Source organism: Triturus cristatus, chromosome 3_1 (assembly GCF_964204655.1).
Source record: "Triturus cristatus chromosome 3_1, aTriCri1.1, whole genome shotgun sequence".
In the NCBI taxonomy this organism is placed as follows: domain Eukaryota; kingdom Metazoa; phylum Chordata; class Amphibia; order Caudata; family Salamandridae; genus Triturus; species Triturus cristatus.
The window spans coordinates 921250845-921274689 of NC_140583.1; the positions used below are offsets into that span (position 1 = coordinate 921250845).

At 44.0% G+C, this 23845-nt stretch overlaps 1 protein-coding gene across 5 annotated transcripts in view; it reads right to left on the reverse strand.

The window, feature by feature from the left end:
- PKP4 (plakophilin 4) overlaps positions 1-23845 on the reverse strand; it is a 693496-nt gene that overhangs the window by 325260 nt on the left and 344391 nt on the right. For all 5 annotated transcript variants that reach the window (XM_085645508.1, XM_085645509.1, XM_085645506.1 and 2 more), the window contains one exon: positions 5888-6000. In XM_085645508.1, the coding sequence (XP_085501634.1) occupies positions 5888-6000 (113 nt within the window). The remainder of the gene's footprint in view (positions 1-5887; positions 6001-23845) is intronic.

A 23845-nucleotide genomic window follows, 5' to 3' on the forward strand; every position in this document is an offset into this window, starting at 1 on the left:
TTTAACCAAATTGATTTTAAGGTCCAACTCTCCCATGAATAAAGCAACATTGTCCAAAAACATTTGCACATCTACATGTGTGCGGCCCGTGGAGTAGTAATCTCTCACCTAATTCTATTGGTTGTATTCTTCCACCTCCAATCAAGTGCTTGCATTCAACTGCATGAGAGACTACTTTACAACTGTAATCCTCTCTTGAGGACTTCCTGCCATGGATCTTACTCTTATGCGCCAACAGCACATCTGCTACAACATTAAACCAAGCTCCATGTGCCAATGCTCGCTTTTACCTATGCATTCATTTTTTTCCTATAACAAATGCAGGAATTCAGTTCTTGAGTGTAAAAAAAAAATAAGACGTGATACAGGGACAAACTGGAATGTGGATTACCTCTTCCTTGAGCTTGCTAAAACGTGTTGAAATGGAACAAAGTAAACACTCTAAACCGTCAGCCGTTCTGGTCTTGGTATGTAGTCTGCTTTACAGTACTATGTAATATGGCTTTGGAGGTCTCCTCCTTTGCAAATTCTCCGATTATAGCCCTACCGTTATTGCCGACATCATTTTGCCCCACTTCTAGGTCTGCAGCCTTTCTCGGTTTTTGGTTTTAAAAATCTGGTCACGCTTCAGAAAGGTTTTTATTTTACAAAGAAAAGCAAATAAATATGAACCTCCCACTAAAGAGTGAATGAATTTCCTACAACTACTGCTGCTAGAGCTGCAGCACTCTTAGGGTTCTACTACTTTAATGCTGCGAAATAGCACATTTTTCAAATCTGATGACACAACTGATCTCATGGGTTCGGAAGTCTCTGCTTCCTAGACGCACGTTGGGGCGTTGGGACTTCGACAAGATGGAAAACATAATAAATGGTTTCAAAATGCCGAGGCCATAGTCGTCTGTTGATCACCTCACAGGCAAACTTACCAGAGCAACTACGACGATATGGATATTAATCTTGCGGTATTACGTAACACCGTAACGGAGAGAAGTTAATGTGCTATTCTATAAAAGTTTATCTGCTATTCAATAGAGAATTACAAAGACCCAAAGCACAGAGCTATGTAATGGAAAAACATATTTCACTTTTACTTTAAGCATACATTTATGTGCTTATCTGCACAGCTGAATTGAAATTATAAGGTTTGATCATATTATATACGTTGAACTGCCATGCCACACGGAAGTACGTCACCCAACAACGTGACACTGACTTTCATTGCAAAGTATAATTTAGGCAAAATTGTTATTAGTGAGACTGTGGTACGCAATGAAACTTGCTTAGTCACATCACTTCTGAACTTCAAAACAGCAAATTAAGGTTAGCTTCCATAAGTTCACCAAAATAGTTTAAAACAAACATAAGCAATTACAGTAATAATGTGTATTACATTTCTAGTTTTTTAGGTCGAGCTTGGGCAGCGCATGCGCTGCTCTGCGAGGCATGCTGTATTCAGGTATGGACTTGAAGCTTTGCCCACTCTCTGCCCACATTTTTCATTGGCTTGTGTCATTTTCTTTTGGGAACTGTAGCTTTTCACTCAATAGGCTTATTGGTCCCTCCTTAGTACCGCCTGGTCTCATTTTGTAACCTCCAATGAGGACTCCCCCTGTTACATGTGTTGTTACTCGGAAGGCTTTAATTACAGCCTCTGAGCACTATTCTTAACTGTTTTTCCCGCTCTCCTCCATCGCTTCAATTTCTTTTTCTATAGCACGGCACGCCACCCTCATTCAGTGGTGGCCGTGACTTAGGTTTATTTGTGGCGTTTTTTTCTTTTTACGAATAACTTTTGTTTAACTGCCCCATGCGTCACTTTCACTTTAATGGTGGCCGCGACCTTTTCCTTAGATGAGCCGCGCCTAAGGAAAGGGGTGAGGCCGCCATTAAAGTGAAAGCGTGGTATGGGGTGCTTTTACACACAAAAAAAGCATTTATTTGTCAAGTTGACAAATAAATGAATTTTTCCGAAAAAGCGCCCCATACGCGCTTTTGCTTTAATGGCAGCCGACCCCTTTCTTTATATATGGCTCGTCTAAGGAAAGGGACGCAGCCGATATTCAAGTGAAAGTGCCACATGGGCACTTTTGCAAACAAGCATTTGCAATGCAATAGATCTTGCACTTAAGAGTTTTGTAAATGCAAGACCAATTGCATTGCAAATGCTTGTTTTTCTAAGCACACCTCACCTCCATTTTCAGAGCATTTCACCTTGACACACCATCAAAAGCATACATTCCTCTGTTGCACATATTTAGATTTTGTCAAAAGCATGCATGCGCGGTCAGTGAAAGCTATTGCAAATAAATAAATTAAAGCTTAATAATTGGCTTAGAGCCCTCACCATACTTACTACTACTTTACAATTTGTTTGGCTCTCATTACCTTGCTTCTCATTGGCCAGGTCCTACTGCTGATTCCACTTTGTCTTGGACTCTTCCTACCGTCTGGTCGTACCATGGAGCTTGGACCAAGCACAATTTTCTGCCTCTGCGGCCAGTGTCCTTCCACTGGCTGCCGCTTACAGAGGTAGTTTTTTTTTGTATCCTAGCACTCCTTAAGTGTGCATGTGTTTGCAGGGCCCCTCTCCCACTCTCCTTCCTTGTTGTTTGCCATGTCTCCTGTAGCTTAACCACCACCTCCGCAGCACTGTTTTACACATATACACAGCATGAGCTGCTGTGCAACAAGTCTTAAGAGAAAAAAAGCGCCACGACCAAGTCAACGATGGCCGCGTCATATTGCTTTTTTCCCCCTGAACTTATAGCCATGTCGCACAGCAGCCAGCGCTGCTGGGCAACATGTCTAAAAATATATAAACAAAAATGATAGATTTTGCAGAAGCAAAACCTATTGGCTTGTTCCTTTATGCAAAGTTTAACAGTATTTTCATATAACCAATTTGTTTACTAAACAGGATATTCCTCACACCCATCTTGGGAGTTACTCATCATCAAGCCATTCCAAAACACTATTGCCCTGTGCTCAGTGTGGGAATGGCCGCAGGGTCTGGCCCTGCATTTAGCCCGCTCAACCCATCTCCCATGAGCAGCCAACCCCACACCGCCAAGCCTTTGGTGGTAGGTAGGGTTGGGCACGGGGAAAGTGGGTCTGCTGGCTTTATGAAAGGGTCTGCATGTAAACATGTATAAATCACACCTATTATCTTTGTCAAATAAACATCAATAATTATAACCAAAAGCAAGTTTCATTAATTCACACAGTTCGTTTGATAAAAGCAGTGCTTAATTTGTAAAAAAAAAAAAATAATAATAATAAGTGCCTGGGTATTTGTCAGGAGGCTACTGAAGCTTACACCACCCATTCCCCGACACTGCTGCCAATGACAGTACAAATACATCTACTAACCACCACACTCCTACAAGTGTGACACGTCAGACTATTCCAGGCCCCAAAGCTATAAAGAATGGCTTGGGTGACAGGTATTAGTTTTTTTTTTAAACATATACTGAATTAATAAACAACTGTTGCCATGCTCATCTCTAAATGAAACAAACAGCGCCATGATTCTGCAGTCTGTCATAAGTGCCTGTGTTAGCAATTAAGTGCTGGTGCCGAGCACCGGAAACCACTGGATCAAATTAAGCCCTGAATAAAAGAGACCATCTTTAAAAAGAATATTTAAGTTTTACTAAAAAAAAAAAAAATGTCCGAGTCTTTTTCAGCGGTTTGCAATCTCCACAGTGCACCCTTAGAACCAACCACAAGGGGGATCTGCACTCCAGTTGAAGAGCTCAGAGGTCCAGCTCCGAGAGCTTTGAAAAAAAAATATTGTTAAGTTCTCCTCAGGGGCTCAGGGGACGGTTTGTTTTAATGTTGCTGGGGGGCTGTTAGACTCCTTACAGCACCCCACAACACTGATTAAAAAGGCTTGGTGGTGCCCGCACCTTCTAGGGAATATATTTAACAAGCATTTTTAATGCAACAGGTCTCGCATTTACGCAACTTTGAGCTATTGGCATTGTAAATGGCAACGCCTTTTATTCAGGTTTTGTGTTTTGAAGCATAAATAAAACGCATTGTCATTTACAATGCTAATAGCTCAAACTCGCGTAAATGCGAGACCTATTGCATTGCAAATGCTTGTTTGCTAATTGGTACGCTGTTAGAGACCGCTATTATTCGGTGGCAGGGTCTATTTTTTGTCCCAGTCCGATCACGTACACCACTTTCTTCCTTCCTAACCAGACAATCGAGCAGCAGCCTAGTCTGTCCTGCCAGAAACAGATTGTCACCGCCAGGCCCGTGACTCATTCACCTCAGGTTGTACCGTACCTAAACCCCAAATATAAATACGCTATGTGCAGCACCAGCATAGTCAAGGGATGGGATATGAGAAAGCCAATCGTCGGCTCCACAGCCAACCAACACTTTTAGAATTCTGTATGGCGCACTAGGATTGGCTGGGTTATCCTCCATGGACCGAACCACAGGTCACGGTGCATATTAGCAGTACCGCACACTTCCGGGTGGCTCGCAGAATATGTTCTGGTGTGGGATTGGTCGCTATGTAACCCGGAAGTGTTACATTTATAGACAAATGACATCCGTTGATATATCGGCTGTGGACGTCGGTCGGGCATGAAGCTAAATTTACTGCTGACCCGTGTAAGTAAAGGGCAGGTGGTAACCGTTTGTGCGAATGATAGTAAAACACCTCGTCTGACAGGTAGATCTTACAGTTATTAGGTTTAATGTCACCCGAGATCTCAATCTATAGTTTTAGCCGTAACATGTGCATCCAGTTTGAGACTAATAAATCTACATGTAATGTTTGTGTGTAATGAACAGAGGTCTTTGAATTGTTTCCACCTGTGTTGGGTGGTTGAGAACGGGAGCATTCTCTCAAGCTAACAACGTCAATCTGCACTGATACACTCTCCCTTCACTCGTAGCCTCACAACCACAATTCAGGAAGCTTTACACGTCCTTACATAATAAAACAAGCGCTCGCCATGATGTTTTCGTTTAGCTTTTTCTGCCGTCCCACTAGGACGGCCTCGCCTGCTAAAAGGTTTCTTATCTTTATGGGGCCATGTGTTTGGCCCCATAAAGATAAGAAATCTTACTTCAGAAGGAAAGCAGGCGAGGCCGTCCAAGTGGGACGGCAGAAAAAGAGCGAAAACGTCACCAACAGCTCTTTCTCAATGGCTGGCCGCCGTTTAGCATAAACGGTGATGCCGGCCAATGGGAAAGAGGGGCGGGCCTTAAAGCCCTTTACTGAAAAATCCCCAAAACATTAAATCTCGCCAGCGAGACCTAAAAAGCCCTTGCAGGGCATTTTGGGACACACCTTGGAAGGAGCAGTGAATAATAAATGAGCGTCTCCTGACAGGTATTTATTATTCTTTTTTTAATTATTGGATGTCCCATTGCTCACCCAAGACACTCACATGTTCAGCTTTTATTGGTGGACACGGCAGGAGCCTCAGGGTCCCCGCTGGACCTTTGCAAGTGGCCCTATGGGTTGTGCAGGAGCCGACAACCATTTGTGAAAAATGTGTTAAAATTGGGATGCGCAACTGAGGCACCCCACAGCATTTTTTATGTTTGGGGCTACAGGAGGGGGGGTGGCAAGCCCCAAGACCAGTGCGGCCCCTGCTGGCACCACTGGCATAAGACAGCCACCTTTTCATTTTTTGGTGGGCGCCCATAACGGACGGCCCTTTCCGAACCCCGTCCCCTTTCACTCTGCATCACACTTGCCAACACCAAACGGAGCGCACTGAACGTTTTTTGAAGATTGGTCCACAATAGTTAGAGAGGTCAAAATTATTAGCGATTAGAATAGAAATGCTGTATTTGTAAATGCATTTATGAGCAGCCGTTGGTGCATTCAAGCACTGGACTGTCAGGCACGTACCTTATGCTGGCAATGCTCGGCGATTCCGCCCCAAGCCTGCATCGTTCTAACTGACTGGCCACAATTTGCCTTTCCACCTCCAGCTCTCTGGTGAGCCGCTGAAACTGCAGCTCCTGCAAAAGAAACACAAACATGAGTATTACAACCTCAAGATGAAATCTGAACAGGTTCATGCATTTGAAACGGTGCTAATTTCAGGAAAAAAATTATTATACTGTGCCATTCCTGCTCACTTGCCCAAGGCAGATTCTTACCATTCGGGAAATGAAATCACATATTGGAAACAGCAGCTCCAGTTTTCTTGATGAATTCAACTGACCGAAATAAAAAGGTTACAACAAGCCAACTATGGGGACTAAACAAAACGTCCTGCCAAAGTAAAATAATTTGCCGATCATACGAAGGTGCTAAACAACAATACCACAAGTTAATCTATGTAAAGTAGTGAATATGCTACTTACCAGTATGCATCTGTTCTTGGCATGTAGGGCTGCTGACATTCATATCTGTGCATAGATCGCCGCCTAGTGTTGGGTCCGGATGATTGCATATTGTTGTCCTGGAAGAGTCTTCGAAGTATCATGAGATAGGTGGCTCCTCCCCTGGACTACAGTGCGCATGGGCATCCTCTCCATCCTCAGATTGTTTTTCGCCATTGTGGCAGTGATGGAGTAGATACCGTAAGTGATGACCATGCTATACAGTAATTCTGAGTGCTGCAGCCACTACAGGCGCCGGGGAGGAGGGTGGGCGATATGAATGTCAGCAGCCCTACATGCCAAGAACAGATGCATACTGGTAAGTAGCATATTCAGTTCGAGGCATGTGGGCTGCTGAATTCATATCTGTGCATAGATCATATAGCAGTCCCTCCATTAGCGGCGGCTGCCCGTGCCAGCTGCAGCAGTCTGAAAAAGGGTCTTGAGAACAGCCTGTCCTACAGCTGCCTGCTGTTTTGAATGTACATCTACACAGTAGTGTTTTGTAAATGTATGTATAGTGGACCATGTGGCTGCTCTTCATATTTCCTCTAAAGGAATATTCCCTAGGAAAGCCATTGACGCCCTAACTTTCGTGTGATCTCTGGGAGGAATCGTTAATGTGCGTTTAGCTTTTTCATAGCAAATTTGAATACATTTAACGATCCATCTGGCTATCCCTGCTTTGGAAATGGCGTTGCCCTTGTGTTGTGGAGAAAAGGCAACGAACAGTTGTTTTGTTTTCCTAAAATCCTTTGTTCTGTCTATATAGTACATGAGGGCCCTCTTTACATCTAGTGTATGGAGCATTCTCTCCGCGAGATTTTCTGGATTTGGAAAGAAAACAGGCAGTTCAATAGTTTGATTCATGTGGAACTGCGATATCACTTTAGGCATGAAAGTGGGGCTAGTGCGTAGTACAACCCTGTTTGCATGAACCTGTATAAATGGCTCTTGAATGGTTAGTGCCTGGAGTTCACTAACTCTTCTCAACGAAGTGATTGCCACTAAGAAGGCTACTTTCCAGGTGAGGAATTGAATCTCACATGAATGTAGAGGTTCAAAAGGTGGACCCATCAATCTGGTGAGGACCACATTCAGGTTCCACACCGGTGCCGGTGGGTGAGTTGGAGGAATCACTCTTTTGAGTCCCTCTAAGAAGGCTTTGATGGCAGGCACCTTGAATAAAGAGAGGCGCTGCCTGTTTTGAAGATAGGCCGCTATTGCGGTTAGATGTATACGGATGGAGTTGTATGCCAGATTGCATCGGTATAAGTGTAACAGGTAACAGATGATGTTCTGAATGGATGCATCCAGCGGATTAATGTCATTGTTTTTACAGTAAATGACAAACCTTTTCCATTTAGCCGCATAGCAAGCTCTGGTCGTGGGTCTCCTGGCCTCCTTGATGATATTCATACATTCTGGAGGCAGGTTCAGGTAGCCAAACTCTAAGCCTTCAGGAGCCAGATCGCCAGGCTCAGCTGTTGCGGATCTGGGTGCAGAATTTCGCCATGGTTCTGTGTTAAAAGTTTGGGTGTTAGCCGCAGTCTTTGAGGCGGCACCACGGACAGTTCTAGTAACGTGGTGTACCATGGCTGGCGTGCCCACATTGGAGCAACCAGGATAAGTGTCATTGAGTGTTGCCGTAGTTTGCGTGCCACTAGCGGTATGAATGGCGCTGGGGGAAAAGCGTACGCAAATCTGCCTGACCAGTTCATCCATATCGCATTGCCCTACGACTGAGGATGCGGAAACCTGGCGGCAAAGCTTTGGCATTTTGCGTTTTTCCTTGTGGCGAATAGGTCTATCTCTGGATGACCCCACTGCTGGAAGTACGGTTGGAGTACTGAGGGATGTAGCTCCCATTCGTGCATTTGGTGGCTGTGTCTGCTGAGCAGATCTGCCATCTGGTTGTCCTTGCCCGGGAGGTGTTCCGCCATGAGGAACATGTTCCTCTGAATGGCCCACATCCACATGCTCTGAGCCAGATGAGACAACTGTGGAGAGTGTGTTCCTCCCTGTTTCTGTATGTAGTACATGGCAGTCATGTTGTCTGTTCGGATCAACACGACTTTGTTGCACAAGTGTACTTTGAATGCCTTCATTGCCAGGAAGATGGCCATCAGTTCCAGAAGGTTGATGTACATCTTCCGTTGCTGTGTCGTCCATAGTCCCTGCACTGTGTAATTGAGTACATGAGCTCCCCATCCCTGGAGAGACGCGTCCGCTGTCAGTATTATTTGTGGAACAGGCTCTTGGAACGGTCGGCCCTTGCAAAGGTTGTGTGGATTCCACCAATGCAGAGAGTTGTATGCCCGACCGCTCACCAACACTAGGTCTTTCAACTGTCCTTAAGTCTGATTCCATTGACGTGCCAAGCACTCCTGAAGCGGGCGCATATGTAGTCTCGCGTGCGGGACTATGAAGATGCAGGAGGCCATCATGCCTATCAACTGCATGAACACTCGCGCTGGAAGGGAGTGTTGTGGTCTGAATTTTTTTATCAGCAGTTGCATGCTGTTGATTCTCGCTAAATTTGGCTGAGCTTTGGCAGCCAGAGTGTCTATAGTCGCGCCCAGGTACTGCCGTACGTGGGCGGGTTGGAGATGTGACTTTGGATAATTCAGAGAGAATCCCAGACTGTGAAGAAGGTGAATGGTGTGGGATATGTGGCTGGCACACTGCTGGGCTGACTTTGCCTGAACAAGCCAGTCGTCCAGGTAAGGGAAGACGTGAATGTGCTGTCTCCTTAAGTGTGCGGCCACTGTCGCTAGGCACTTGGTAAAGACTCTGGGCGCTGTTGTTACTCCGAAAGGGAGTACTTTGAACTGATAATGCTGATCCTGAAGAGTGAACCTGAGATATTTTTTGTGTGATGGGTGTATGGGTATGTGGAAATACGCATCCTTTAAATCTAAAGTCTCCCTGACTGAGTAACGGCAGAACCTGCTGGAGGGTGAGCATATGAAAATGCTCTGACAGAATGTATTGGTTGAGGGGGCGGAGGTCTTGTATAGGTCGTAAAGACCCGTCCTTTTTTGGGATTAAGAAGTACAGAGAGTACACCCCTGACCCCCGCTGTTCCATAGGCACGAGCTCTATGGCTCCTTTTTGCAGCATACTTAGTACTTCTTGCTGCAATAATGTCAAGTGCTCTGCGGACATAGGACGGTGTCTTGGTGGTATGTTGGGTGGATTGGATGTTAATTCCAGACAATAACTGTACTGGACAATTTCTCTGACCCACCTGTCTGTGGTGATGGATCTCCAGACTGGCAGGAACTGTTGGAGTCTCCCCCCGACCGGTGTTATGTGGGCGGGGGGCAGCGACAAGACGTCACTGTTTGTTATTGGTGGAGGACCTGGTGTTGTTATGTCCTCGTCCTCTGCCTTTGGTGCTGGATCCACGATATCCACCCCTATTGTTTTTATTATAGGTACTCTGGGTACCTCCTTTACTGTACTGCTGCTGGGACCCCTGACCTCTAGCTGCTCCTCTATTCCCGGGGCGACGAAAGGAGCCACTCCGAAACTGCTGCGACCGTAGAGCCCCCATAGATTTCGCAGTTTCAGTGTCCTTTTTAATCTTTTCCAGTGTAGTGTCAACCTCTGGGCCAAATAAAAAGTCTGGGTTGACTGGTTGATTCAAGATATTATTTTGAATCTCAGGTTTGAAACCTGATATTCTCAGCCATGCGTGCCTCCTCAACATCACACTAGTGTGGATTGCCCTTGCTGCAGTGTCAGCTGCATCCAGTGCGCATTTGATGGACGCATTTGTAATGAGTTGTCCCTCTCTGATGAGGAGCTCCGCTCCTTCTTTGTATTCATCTGGTAGGTGTTCTAGCAGTGTTTCTAGTGTATCGTAGTGTGACCTGTCGTATCGGGCCAGGAGTGCCTGAGTGTTGGCAATGCGCCAGATGTTTGCTGCTTGTGCTGCTACCCTTTTGCCCGATGTTTCTAGCACTTTGGACTCCTTGCCTGGAGGAGGAGCATCACCTGTAGTCTGCGAGTTAGCTCTCTTGCGAGCATTAGAAACTACCATGGAGTCCAACGGCAATTGACCTTTAATGTATATGGGGTCTCCGGGTGCAGGTTTGTATTTTTTCTCTATTCTGGGGTTTAATACCCGTGCCCTGGTGGTGTCCTTAAAGATGTCCTTAGCATGTTTAAGAACCCCTTTTAGCATTGGTAGAGTCTTGACAGTTCTTTCTGATGTGGAGAACGTGTCCACTAAGAAATCCTCCTCCACAGAGTCAGAATGGAGTTCTACTCCGTGATTGGCAGCTGCCCTTTCAATGAGGGCGTTAAAAGCAGCAGTATCTTCAGTGGGAGATGGTTTGAGATTGTAAAGATGAGTGTCAGGAGCATCTTGTGGGTCACCTTGGTCAGTAGGGTCTCCCCATGCTTGATCTTGGTCTTGCTGTTGGTCATCAGGGTCATTATCCACAGGATAAGTGGTATCCTCCCCAATATAGCCCTCTCCTGCATCATGTTCTGAGTGTGTAGGACAGTGGTTCCCAAACTTTTTAGACCAGCGGCTCCCTTGACTCATTGGCCGTTGGCCGTGGCTCCCCATTACATAACTTTTTTTTTCGGTGGAAGGGGGGGGTGTAAGCCCGGCCTCCAGAGACTTCAATTTTTATCTCTGAAAATTATTGAGACGAAGTGGATGAAGGGATTATAATCGTGGATGTCATTTTATTAGCCGTAGTGTCTGAAAGGGAGGGTGGGTTAGATAGATTGATAGATGGATTTGTGCTCGGTGTGGGAATTACAAAGATTTTGTTTGAACATTTACATGTGTTTTCTTTTGCATTCGGCGAGTCTGACATTTGTATTTGTACATTTGAAAAGTTCTTCAAACAGCCTAAGTTAGCTGATGTGGTGCTATCCATGACTCTGTCTGGAGGGGCAATCAAATGCCACAGGAATAGTGGGACAGCAAGGTGGGAACTCCAGAGTGTGATTTATCTAGACTCGGAGATACCGGTAAGAGGCATGTACAGTGTTCGTCATCTGATGCATCAGTGCACACCGTTGCTTCCAGGCAAAGAGTGTTAGACAATGACAAATATGTTAAGTACAGTTCGCTCGTGGAGCACCAGAGCACAAACAGTGCCTCTTTCAAGGCAAAGATAAACTAATTACTGGATGCTCAAAAATCAAAACTTGCGAAGCCTGGTGGTTATGGGCACATTGAGGGAACAAAAAGTTCCTATTCGTGGCATGTATTACAAAGTGCTCTTGCACAGGCTACATACTCTGGGTAGATGAGCGCTGGGTGATGTAGCAAGTAGTAGTTGGAAGGTAAAAGGTGGCTGCACACATACCTTGACTCAGCGTGTGGCCCATCTGTAAGTGGTCTTGTATATATTCCATTCCTTAACTGGGCAAATCACGTAATATCCCCGTGCCTATCAAAAAATGTATGTATCCTTGTTTAGCGTAACTGGTGCTCATGTAAAGCACTGCAATACCTTCGGTTCGAGTTCGCGCTATATAAAAGAAAAAATAAAACTGGAAAAAAAAGGTTTCTTGTACTTACTGTGTGCCAGACAGGCTAGTAGCCTTTGAGTAAATTATGGCCACTATCTGCCAGAGGCGCAACTAGAGCCACATTTCGGGGGGGGGGGGCTGAGGAAAAATTTCGGGGGGGGGGCTGAACTTTAAGCAATAGGCAGAGTGGAGCTGCAGGGGCTCTTAGAAGGGGTGAAACAACAGCGAGGCCTCATTAACACGCAAATGGTCTATTAAAGACCTGTGAAGTGCTCGGGTGCGGCTGCTTTTTTGCCCGGGAAGGTGTCTCATCCCGGGCTGCCACACACGACGGGGGGGGGGGGTGGGGGGGGGGCTGAAGCCCTTTGAGTCCAATGGGAGTTGCGCGCCTGCTCTCTGCTTGGCCCCACTTCAAAGGCATTTATACTCTACCTTCCCCTGAACTCTACCTCGTGTGCACACTTCAAAGAGCTCGCACTTTCTTATTTTTGTTAATGAAGCAAAGCTTCGGTGTCCTATGTTGCCCTTTTATCTTACAAATATTTATTACTAGGATTTAAATGACCTTGTTAGACGAGTGACTCGTGCCTTTTGACATCAAAATTACTCCTAAATGCTGAAACTGAACAGCTCTTCCCGCTATCGAAGCAACTACTTTACAGCTGTGGAGAATGCGGCTATGTTCACCGGCTGATTAATTTCTTACTTACACTGATGCCTGAAGTGCATGTGGCAAGGGTGAAGGTCTCCCTTTCAACTGGCGCCGTGAGATGAGATACCGCCTGTGCTTTGCCACCACTGTTGTGGTATCTGCTGCACTGCAGTGTCTCCGCAAGTGTATGAGCAGCTTCTATGCGTGTGGCCTCGTTGGATGAGCAGACGATTGAGCGATTTTCTTTGTCCTGGAATACAGAGTGTTTTTGCCGGCTCCAGGCACCCAGTCCTTTCCTGTGGTCTTATTAGGAGTTTTAAGTTACAGCCATCTCAGAACTGTTGCTGCGCCATTTCATTTCAGTCATGCACGCGCCTCAATATCCCCTTCAAAGCACTGAATTCCCATTAGTGCTCGCGGCGCCCCAGGCTAGTTTTAATGGCGCACCAGGGTGCCGCGGCGCACAGTTTGGGAACCACAGGTGTAGGAGAAAAGGATGGTGGTTCCTGATGATAGGTGTGGAATGTTTCTACAAGCACTGGCGTTGAACCTGATGCCAGTTTCCTTTTTAGTGGAATCTTGTAGGAGTCCAAAGCCTTCTCTAGAACAATTCTCCGCTTGCGGAACAACAGCCTACCAGTGTCGGCGTCGATGAACTGGTCCTGCGAGTCCTCTACATCGGTTTTTTCCGTGGACACTGTCCGTGGTTGTTCGACACTCCTCCTAAGTTCGAACATCTTCGGCGTCCCCGGTGGCGGCAATCCAAACTTGATCGGTGCCGGCGCCGAGTGAACTTTGGCGACTGTGTGGTTCGGGACCCATTTTTGGTTCGAGGGCTGCCCGTTCCCTGATGCGCTGTAGGGACTCCGACACCTGTTGCAACGTGAATGCAGACGGTGCTTTGGAACCAATAGGCTCTTTGGAGACAGGCCTCAACGCAGTCTCCGGTTTCTTCCCAGCCTTCGGGTTTTCGATCCGAAGTTTGGGATCTACGCCTGGTTGATTCGAAAGTTTGGCGGTCGCCGCACTCTTCGGTGTTGACGTAGTCGGATCGACCACCGTGACCTTGGTGGTTGGTGCCCCAGCCTTCGGTGCCGTAGGCTGTAGCGTCTTGTCGGGACCGAGGGCCTTCTTCTGTGTCTCGGTGCCGAAGCCCTTTTTTGTCTTTTCGGTACCGAAGTCCTCCTTTCTTTGGTCGGTTCCGATGTCCCTTTTCTGTGTCGACGGATTGGAGGGTTTCAATGCCTTCGATCCGACTTGAACCAGTTGCACTTTCGGTTTCGTTTTGACCGGTGCTGGTTTTGGTTTCGCTTTCACTGAACTGAATCCAGTCTTTTTTGATAGCGTTGGCTCTTTCGAAATGCTCGAGGCCGGGCCTTCAGGCGGGGCTGTAGAACGATCCGACTGATCTTGGGTAAGGCCCGCAGGCGATCCCTCGACCTGAGCCTTAGCAGGACTGTGTCCTTCGGCCTCCGCATCGACGGATTGGCCTAGCTCCTCTCCCGAGCTATCTTCCTCGGCCCCAAGGGCCTCATCGTCGTCTCCTACCTCGTCGACGACGTCTTCGTCCTCGAAGATCACCTCATCATCGTCGTCAGAATGGGATTCAGGCTCTGAAGCATGGCTCGAGTCTATCTCTTCGACGCTCTCTACTTCCTCCTCCTCGGTGCTGAATATGTTAACCGGGTTAGGCGCCGATTGTTTGGCCTCCAATCTAGCCGCCCGTCGAGTCCGAAGTGTCTTCTTTGACCGGAACCGGGCGCAGGCCATACACCTTGACTCATCATGATCCGGTGATAAACATTTGTTACACACCGGATGGACGTCGATGTGTGGATATTTCGCATGGCATAAAGGACATCTCTTGAAGGGAGTCCTCGATTCCATCCTCGAACGTCGATCGATGGTCGTACCGAAACTAGGTCCGAGAAGTGTGAATAAATCCGAGAACAGGTCTAAATATTTGTCGATACCGAACGTAAACAATACCGAAGATACCTAAAGGCTTTTGGCCTTTAATAAAGTTTTCCGAACTTGAGCTAAGATAAGCACATCCGAACCCAATGGCGGAAAAAAACAATCTGAGGATGGAGAGGATGCCCATGCGCACTGTAGTCCAGGGGAGGAGCCACCTATCTCGTGATACTTCGAAGACTCTTCCAGGACAACAATGTGCAATCATCCGGACCCAACACTAGGCGGCGATCTATGCACAGATATGAATTCAGCAGCCCACATGCCTCGAACACTTATAACTGGCGGCATTTCCTCATTTATAAGCCGCACATTTAGGGTTCTGCGCGTTTCTAAAAGTGGCACCCCCAAAATGCAGGGGAACATGCTCTAATATGTGCCATTAAAACACTTCTCGCCGGTAGCTTCCCACATTCTCGGTCAAACAGAGGTGCAAGTGCCAGTCTGAGTGGATGCACTTTTGATATTTAAATGGGCAGGGGTAGGAAAAGGGGTTTATCATTAACAACAGGGAAGAGAAAATCAAAATGTGTCAATGCACTTTTGTGCTAGGTGGAATCTCTGCATGCAGAAATGTATACATTAGAGCATCAGTTGATGATGGAGTACTCCTGGGTACTTTGTAACTCACCCAAAATGTGAAAAACCTTATTGGAGCAGATTTCGATGCTCAATGTTCTCATTACTTTGGATGGGGACGCTGACTTACACACTTGGCCACAGCAGTAACTTATTTTGCAACAATTTGTAATTCTATTGCTCAGCATGAGTAATTCTTCCTACACAGAGTGCAGGCCTTTCAGGTGGGGCGTGACCATAGTGTACTAAATAAGGCTGCCCTAAAAGTAGCAGGCTTGTATTATGGCAGAGCTGACTCGGTCTTTATTTATGAAGGTTGCTGGAAACGTTTTAATTGAGTGCGATAATATTATTGCCAGTTACCAGTCAATAGACTTCTCACTTCATATAGGGTGTATGAGAAATGGGTCTGTTAAATTGGAAGCAGGGTAGCCCTACCAACAAAATGAACCCACTCTGCCCTGGAATAGTCATCCACTGTGAATAGCCCTTACAAAATTAACTAGAGGGCTAAATGATGGGGGCAACGCCCTACCAGACACACAGAAACATTACTGGGCCCCACACATAGTAACCGTAAATAGGTGGGCCTTCTGGCTGCTGGATGACCCCTCTAAGAATAGACAGAAATGCATTGGAGCATAAAGGCTATGTGGCGGCCCTCTAGACTTGAAAGAACCGAAAATCATTGCCAGACCACACAGTCTCTCACGAAGAACTCAGCACAGACAACCAATTAACAGGCTTCCAAACATATAAAAATATCCACGTGAAAAATGCCCTGGCAGCCTATTCAACTAGAAGTACCCGAATAGTAGAGTCATCTCCACTAGGAAAAAGGAGCTCTGACGCGAAGAAAATATATATATATATATATATATATATATATATATATATATATATATATATATATATATATATATATATATATATATATATATATATATATATATATATATATATATATATATATATATATATATATATATATATATATATATATATATATATATATATATATATATATATATATATATATATATATATATATATATATATATATATATATATATATATATATATATATATATATATATATATATATATACCTGTCTGGCGTGCCTACTGGCCACAGTCGGGTCATTATTAAGTGTCTACACGGAGGTGACTGCACCTTCCGTGTAATCGACGTGCCAGAGGACTCAGGGCCATGTGGATCCGCTCACGTTTCACAGAGGGACGTATTGGAAGAGTATATATATATATATATATTCACTGAAAAAACCATAGGTTTCACACATGTTATAGTTAGCTGGACATTTTACTGATAAAAAACCAATGAAATTCCCCCGTTATAGTTACTGTAGGCAACTATAACTCACGCGACCGCAATCCTCTGCTGATGCTAATACTGTATTTAGACACTTATTTGCCCATATCTTCTTCCATTAAATTTTAGCTATACATATATTACAAATATTTTTTTTTCATAAAGACACATATGTCATCAGCAGAGGATTACGGTCGCGTGAGTTATAGTTGCCTACAGTAACTATAACGGGGGAATTTCATTGGTTTTTTATCAGTAAAATGTCCAGCTAACTATAACATGTGTGAAACCTATGGTTTTTTCAGTGAATTAGCAAGGTTTTTTAAATGCTATTTCCTAACTATAACGTGTGTGAAACCTATGGTTTTTTCAGTGAATTTGTACGGTTTTTTAAATGCTAAGTTACTTTACGCCATTTGTGGCGTGCGCGCCCACTTAACGCAGTTCGTTCCGTGCACGGTTTTTATCAACTTTAATAAGCCCTGTACATTTGGTGGCCTTCGGCCACCAAAAGCACAGGGGGTGAGGTCAATGTGGATAGTGTTTTTTTTATTTCGATTTTATAATTTCATGTTGCCAAAATTACGTTTTTTTTCTCTATTAATAAGCCCTGCACATTTGGTGGCCTGCGGCCACCAAAAGCACAGGGGGTGGGGTAAGTGTGGATAGTGTTTTTTTTATTTTTATTTTTTTACCGTAAGCGTACGGTAAGCTTACGGTAAGCGTACGGTAAGCGTACGGTAAGCGTACCCCGCGAAATTGCCGAAAAAAAAATAAAACCGTTTTTGCTCTTGGGGGATGTTTGGGGACTCCCTCAACATGACTATGTGGGAGGGAGTTGTCAAAACAGCCCCGTAACATGTTTTTGGCCATCATGTTTGATAAACAACACTCAGTGCGAGAGACAAAATGGCGGACGCCGCTTCCTGGTTTCGGCCGATTCGAATGTTTACTAAGATCTAAGAGCCAATCAGAATCGCGCTCGCGCACGCCACCGTAAGCTTACGGTAAGCGTACGGTAAGCGTACGGTAAGCGTACCGTAAGCGGGCTCAGATATATATATTGATTTAAAGGCTATTTTCTCAGAATCTACTGAACAGATTTACACCAAACCTACAAAAGGCACTTCCTTGACCTAGGGACTACCTCTCTGCCAAATTTCTAGTAATTCTGTTCAGCCGTTCGGGCTGTAGCTCGTTCTAAAGGTCCTATGGAAAAATGCATGGGAAAAACGCGTTTTGGGACCCCCCTTTTATCTCAGCCCCCGGTTGACGAATCCCCCCGAGACTTTCAGGGTAGGAGCGGAGCGTAGCGCCCCACCTATTTTGAGAAATTCGCGAGGATTCGTCGACCGGCGCCAAAGTTATTCAAAATAGAATGTTGAGGTTTTCCTATGGAAACGTGGTCCTAACTATAACTACCTACTGGCGACCGCCAGTAGGTAATATATATATATATATATATATATATATATATATATATATATATATATATATATATATATAACACTTAGTCGTACTTAGCCGATCCTCCTCCAAACGGTGCCGGTGCTAGCAGCGATGACGACAACCGCGTTAATTATTTGCAAAGGAAGTTACACTTCCGGAACTCCAGAAAGATAACAGCGCCACTCCAAAGGATAGCACAATTACTCTTTATTGTGCCCACAACAAAGCGTTTCGGCGATGCCTTTCTCAAGTTTGATGACCTGCCTCAACCAGGGAGGGTTGGAAATACTAATGAGTCTTCTTTAAAGCAGAAATTGGCACTCTTGGAGAAACTCACCAAAAGAGAGATCAATAAATGGTGGGAAGTAATATCGCTCACGAATTACATTGAAGTCAATAGGCAATACCATCTTGCATGCGGGCAGTGCGCATCCTGCACACTTGATAACCAGTATTCCTTATGGAGAGATGCTCCGATTAAGGAGAGTGTGCAGTAGCGAACAGGATCTAAAATTAGCCCAACAAGCTAGCAAGAGTAGGTTTCTTGAAAGGGGATATACTGAATGAGTCATAGATCGCGCTTTAGCAAAATCTATGAAAGTCAGCAGACAGGAACTCCTCGATACTTATAAACCTACAGTCCATTTAGAAACACCTGCAAGCACAGTAATGCATGATCAGCCACTTGTGCAAATTAGCCGTTCAGAATCATTACAGGATACAATAGACAACATACGGAATTGTATAAAATTATTCATCGTAAATGGCCTACAATTCTGAGTGATACTGTTATTGGTCTACCCTGACCCAGAGAGCCTCCATTACTTTTAGTAGGGCCCCTTCCATGAAGGACCGACTGGTCAATACCAGCCCGGAAATTATTGAAAAAACTACTTGGCTACAGACTAATAGTGGCTTCTTCAAATGCAAAACTTGCAAGTCTTGCATTCATGGTACCAACATGAAAACTTTTAGAGATGGTTTTAGTAGCAAGGAACATCGTATTAATAAGGTACTTACTTGCAAGACTGAATTCGCTATTTATGTACTTCAGTGCCCATGCCAGCTAAGATACGTTGGGAGTAGAAAACATGCGGTGCATAAACGCATCTTACAGCATCTTCGGGCAATAGCAAATCAGGACAATACCTACCCTGTAGCCAGGCATTTTAAGGAATTCCATCACAGCGACAATAAGGGCCTGAAATTTTATGTCATTGATGCGGTAGTCGCAAGTAGGCGAGGAGGCGACAGGGAATCCAAGCTCCATATACTCGAAACAAGATATATTTTACAGCTCGATACCAAACATACAGGGGGGTTGAATATCATGGAGGACTTGCATACTTGTTTACCCTAAACTCTTGTTGGAATTTTTTATACATGATCATAAACAATTTTTATCTTAGTAGGTCAGACCTGTGTGGGGTTTTACCTTTTTGATAATTATTTATTGTTTTGTGATTTTCTAATGTAAAGAGGGTGATTAAATAGCAGTCTCACTCTCTATTAGATTCATGGTAACCAACCGAAGTCCCCTCCATAATAGGAATTTAGCCGTTAGTACAGCCCCATAGTCTGAGTAAGCGAAAACAGGAAGCAGGCAGGGGGTGGCAATTAGTACTCTCCCCATTTGCTAGTTTTTCATGTCTATAATATTTCAATGATGAAACAGTGTTCTGAGATGAAAATATGTCCCAAAATATAAAGGGGGTAACCGAGATATGATTTGGGTTATCTAACTAGACATTTGTACATAATAAGCACCTTACTTGCTATTAGAGAGTTGTGACTGGGCTCAGTCTACCTTAATGCTAGATGCATTTCCCCGAATTTAAACAGCAGGTACTAATAAGGTTTTTTAATTCACAGTGGATTAATTTTAATGGCTATGGTTTAGCACTTTTTATTTGCACACTTTTGCACAAAAAAACGGATGAACAAAGATTTGAGATTTTATTCTCGTGTCAGGCGGGAAGACGGGAGAGACTAACAAATTAGGGATTTATCCCATGATTGACCACAGTTGCTTTGATTGTACAGTGATTTGATTATAGAGTAATTAAACTATACAAATATGGTGGCAGCGATTTGGCATATATAGATGCAAGGTAAAATAATTTTGTATATATTGCCTATAGCAATGTGAGTTGCACCGACAGAAGATGGAATGATTCTGTAAGTTGGTGTTTTGTACATCGTATTTTTAGTCAAGGATTTAACCTTGCATGGTAATTTGTATTGCTTACGCAATAAGTTGTAGATGAGCTATTGATAAACTAGTTGGATTTATCCATGTATACTCATAACCTCAAAATGAAACTATGTTTACAGCAATCTTTTTTGGCACATATGCACGTTTGCACATTTATTGCGAATTTTGCACATTTTTAAAGTCATTGAAAGTATCGTATACCTAAACATGGTATTTATGAAATTTATACTCTGTTGCACGATCATTACATCTGTTTTTATGGAATTGTGCCATAGTATGTCTTACATTTTTTTCGACAATCAAGTCATATGATCGGTTTGAAATCTTGCACTGTCACTTTATAAACTGTGGCTTTTTTGGTTCACGTTGTCATGTGATCAAGGCTCGGAGGAGCCGAAACGTTATGGCGGCAAAACTGCACGGAATAAAATAATTTGCACCAATTCGTTTGGCCCGTGTATGCTGTGAAGTGGCGAAGATTTAGCTGCTGCTCATCTGCGGACTGATTATATATATCGTTCACGAATTACATTGAAGTCAATAGGGTACCAAGGGGACTGAGAATCACCATCATTCCCACTTATGAGAACTCAAATCCAGATTTACTGAATGAATGGTCTACGTTCATGGCGAAAACATGCTAGAGATGCTGGTGAAGTATGCCTTCATTTATCTATAAAACACCCGCAAAGAATTGGCAGAGCTAAGACAAGAACTGGACAAAGTAAAAACTGACAAAATGTAGTGAACTTTGAAAAATCTTTGGAAATCAAATAGAAAAATTACGAAGATACTATTAAAGCGAAAAAACAACGCAAATTCTTGCCCGATAAAAAAGATTACGCGGGAGGGCGTATTCTGACAAAGGAGGTTTGATTGGGCACAAAGAAATTTCCACCAAATCCAAAAGACAAAAGCAGCAAGAGTTGATTTCAACAGGGTCCAGTTCTGACATCAGCTCTGAAGGTGAATCAAGAAATACCCCTTTAGGGATACGACCGTTGACATTCCTTCACGAGTTTCAAATCCTGGAGCAAAAGAAGGAACAAGAGGAGAGAACACAAGTGAAAACAAGGAGGAAAGGAAGAGGTGCCAAAAGAGGAAGAGGCACCGCAACAAACAAAGAACAATTTTAAAAAGCAGACACGGTGGAAGAACTACAGCCGTTGTATCACCCCTATTCCAGGGAGAATCTGACACCCCATGTAACAGCAAATCAGTCATCAACTTGACTTCACGACCATTATCTGCAGAAGAAGAATCACTTTTACAGTTAGGCTTGTCATTCTGCCCAACAGACAATTTGAATGTTGTTACTAGTCGACTTGATTTGTTCCTTTACATACGAAAAGTTAAACTGATGAAAATCCATAAAATTCATAAAATGACTAAAAACGCAAATGTCAAAGTGAGCTACCAAGTCCCAGAGGATATGTCCAATTTGAATGTCGAAGATGCAGATCTTCTGCTAGAGTTATATGAAATGGAGGAAAATATGGCAGAGATATCTATCAGGGAAAAGCGGGAGTTTCTTGTGGAGTCCGGCTTTAGACCAGATATTGCATGTCACAGTGGTTTGAAACTTCGTTCTATCTTCAATCCAAACGTTCCCCATGACAACATAGAAGCTTTCAGTAACATCATGATTCATGAATTGAAAAAACTAAAGGCACTTCCACTCAAACCCTGGCAAGATAATTTGACGAAACCACAGAGAAACGCCCTTATTAACTTATCATCTGATCAAACAATAATCATAAAACCATCAGATAAGGGTGGAAACGTGGGGATAATGGAAGTTGAACATTACAATCAAGAAGCCCGAAGACAAATAGAGGAAACCACTTGCTATGAGGAAATTGGATGGGCCACATATAGATCCTCAATCAAAAGATATCATGATTTACTGATGAATTGGCGGATAGAGGGAATGCTTGACAAAGAAGAATATATGTTTTTGAAAACAGAAAATCCACAGTTACCATGCTTTTATCTATTACCAAAGATGCACAAGCATCCCACTAGACCACCAGGAAGACCAATTGTTTCTTCCAATGGTGGCCTATTCTATTTTTCTTGATTTATTTCTGGGACCTTTTGTTGTGAGATTGAGATCTTATTGTAAGGACAGCAGTGACTTTTTACATCAAATTCATGACATCCAATGGGAGGATGGCTATCAAATGATAGCTTTGGACGTATTGTCATTGTACACTTCCATAAATCAACTTTCGGGAACGACACATATCATTGTGGGAGCATATTCAAATGTTAAAACTATGATGCTGTACTGTTTAGAAGAGAACATCTTTATCTTTGAAAAAACACTTTACTGGCAGCGGTCTGGGACCGGATGGGCACCTGTTTTGCCCCCAGCCTGGCGAACCTTTTTCTGGGCTGGTGGGAGGAACAGGTGGTATGGGTGGAATCCAATGACAGGTTCACCGAGCATGTCACTATCTGGATCAGGTACATTGATGACCTGTTCCTGATATGGGATGGACCTGTGGACCTGGCACGAGAATTTATTGCAGAACTTGGTAATAACAACTTAAATCTCAAATTCACCCATTCCATCAGCTCGACATACTGTGAATATAGCTATCAGAATTGTGGAGGGACAGATGGTCACTAGTCTCTTTCGGAAGGAGACTGCAGGGAATACCCTGCTACATTCCAGAAGTAATCATCCTATTCCCTTACGTAAGAGTATCCCATATGGGGAGTTTCTCCGGGCTCGGAGAAATTGTAGCACAGAACAGGTTTATCAGAGGGAACAGAGTATAATGATAAATAGGTTCCGCATGCGCGGTTACGACAAAGTAATTTTAACTGCCATCGCCAAAGTGGCAAAGGTTCCCCGAAGTGAAGCCTTATTTGCGGTTAATAAAAAACAGAATCAAGATATCCCAGCTCCAAGACTAATCGCCACCTATAACTCTAAATCGAATACTCTAAGGCACGCCATGAAACAACATTGGAATTTGCTAGTCACGGATCCTATTATAGGTTCTTGTGTTGGTAAAGTTCCATCAATAACTTACAGGTAATCCAAGTCATTGAGGGACCAGTTGGTCCACAGTTACAACAACTCAACCAATGCGACCCCCTTGGCTAGGTGGTGCCAAAGGTTTTCAAAAAATGCAATTCCTGTAAGGCGTGCAGGCAAAGCCCAAGTAGAGATAGCTACAAGGTGGAGAGTGGCAGTCCCCAAAAAAACAATAAAATCAAAAAGATTAGGAAATTGATCACCTGCACTAGTGATTATGTAGTGTACTTCTGGAATGCCCCTGGGGTCTTCGGTACGTGCGGAGCACCTAATTACTTCTCAAAACCCAGATTTTACAACATATGCGGGAGATAACAAATAGAGATTGTAATTATCCAGTTACGAGGCACTTTGAGGAACAACATCAAAGTGATAATAAATTACTCACAATTTGGGGTACAGATAAGATCCTGTTGCATCCCAGGGGAGGGGACCTCGAGACACATCGACGAACTAAACACAAAGACACCGAATGTTTTAAATTCGGGAGAAGACCTTGCCACACATATAGGGTGTAGATAGGGGCCTCTATATATTTCTTCCTGGAAGTCAGTGTATGATAAGAAACACAGTGCAACTGCTGTTTTTTAAATTAATTCACTTACATTTTAATGAGTGAGGGTAACTGGGAAAGCTGATATAACTTCATACTGTGGGGATGATAATGATAGGACAAGCGAGCTATTTGGTCCCGCCCCAACCGTTGGGATACTTAATTTATCAAGACGA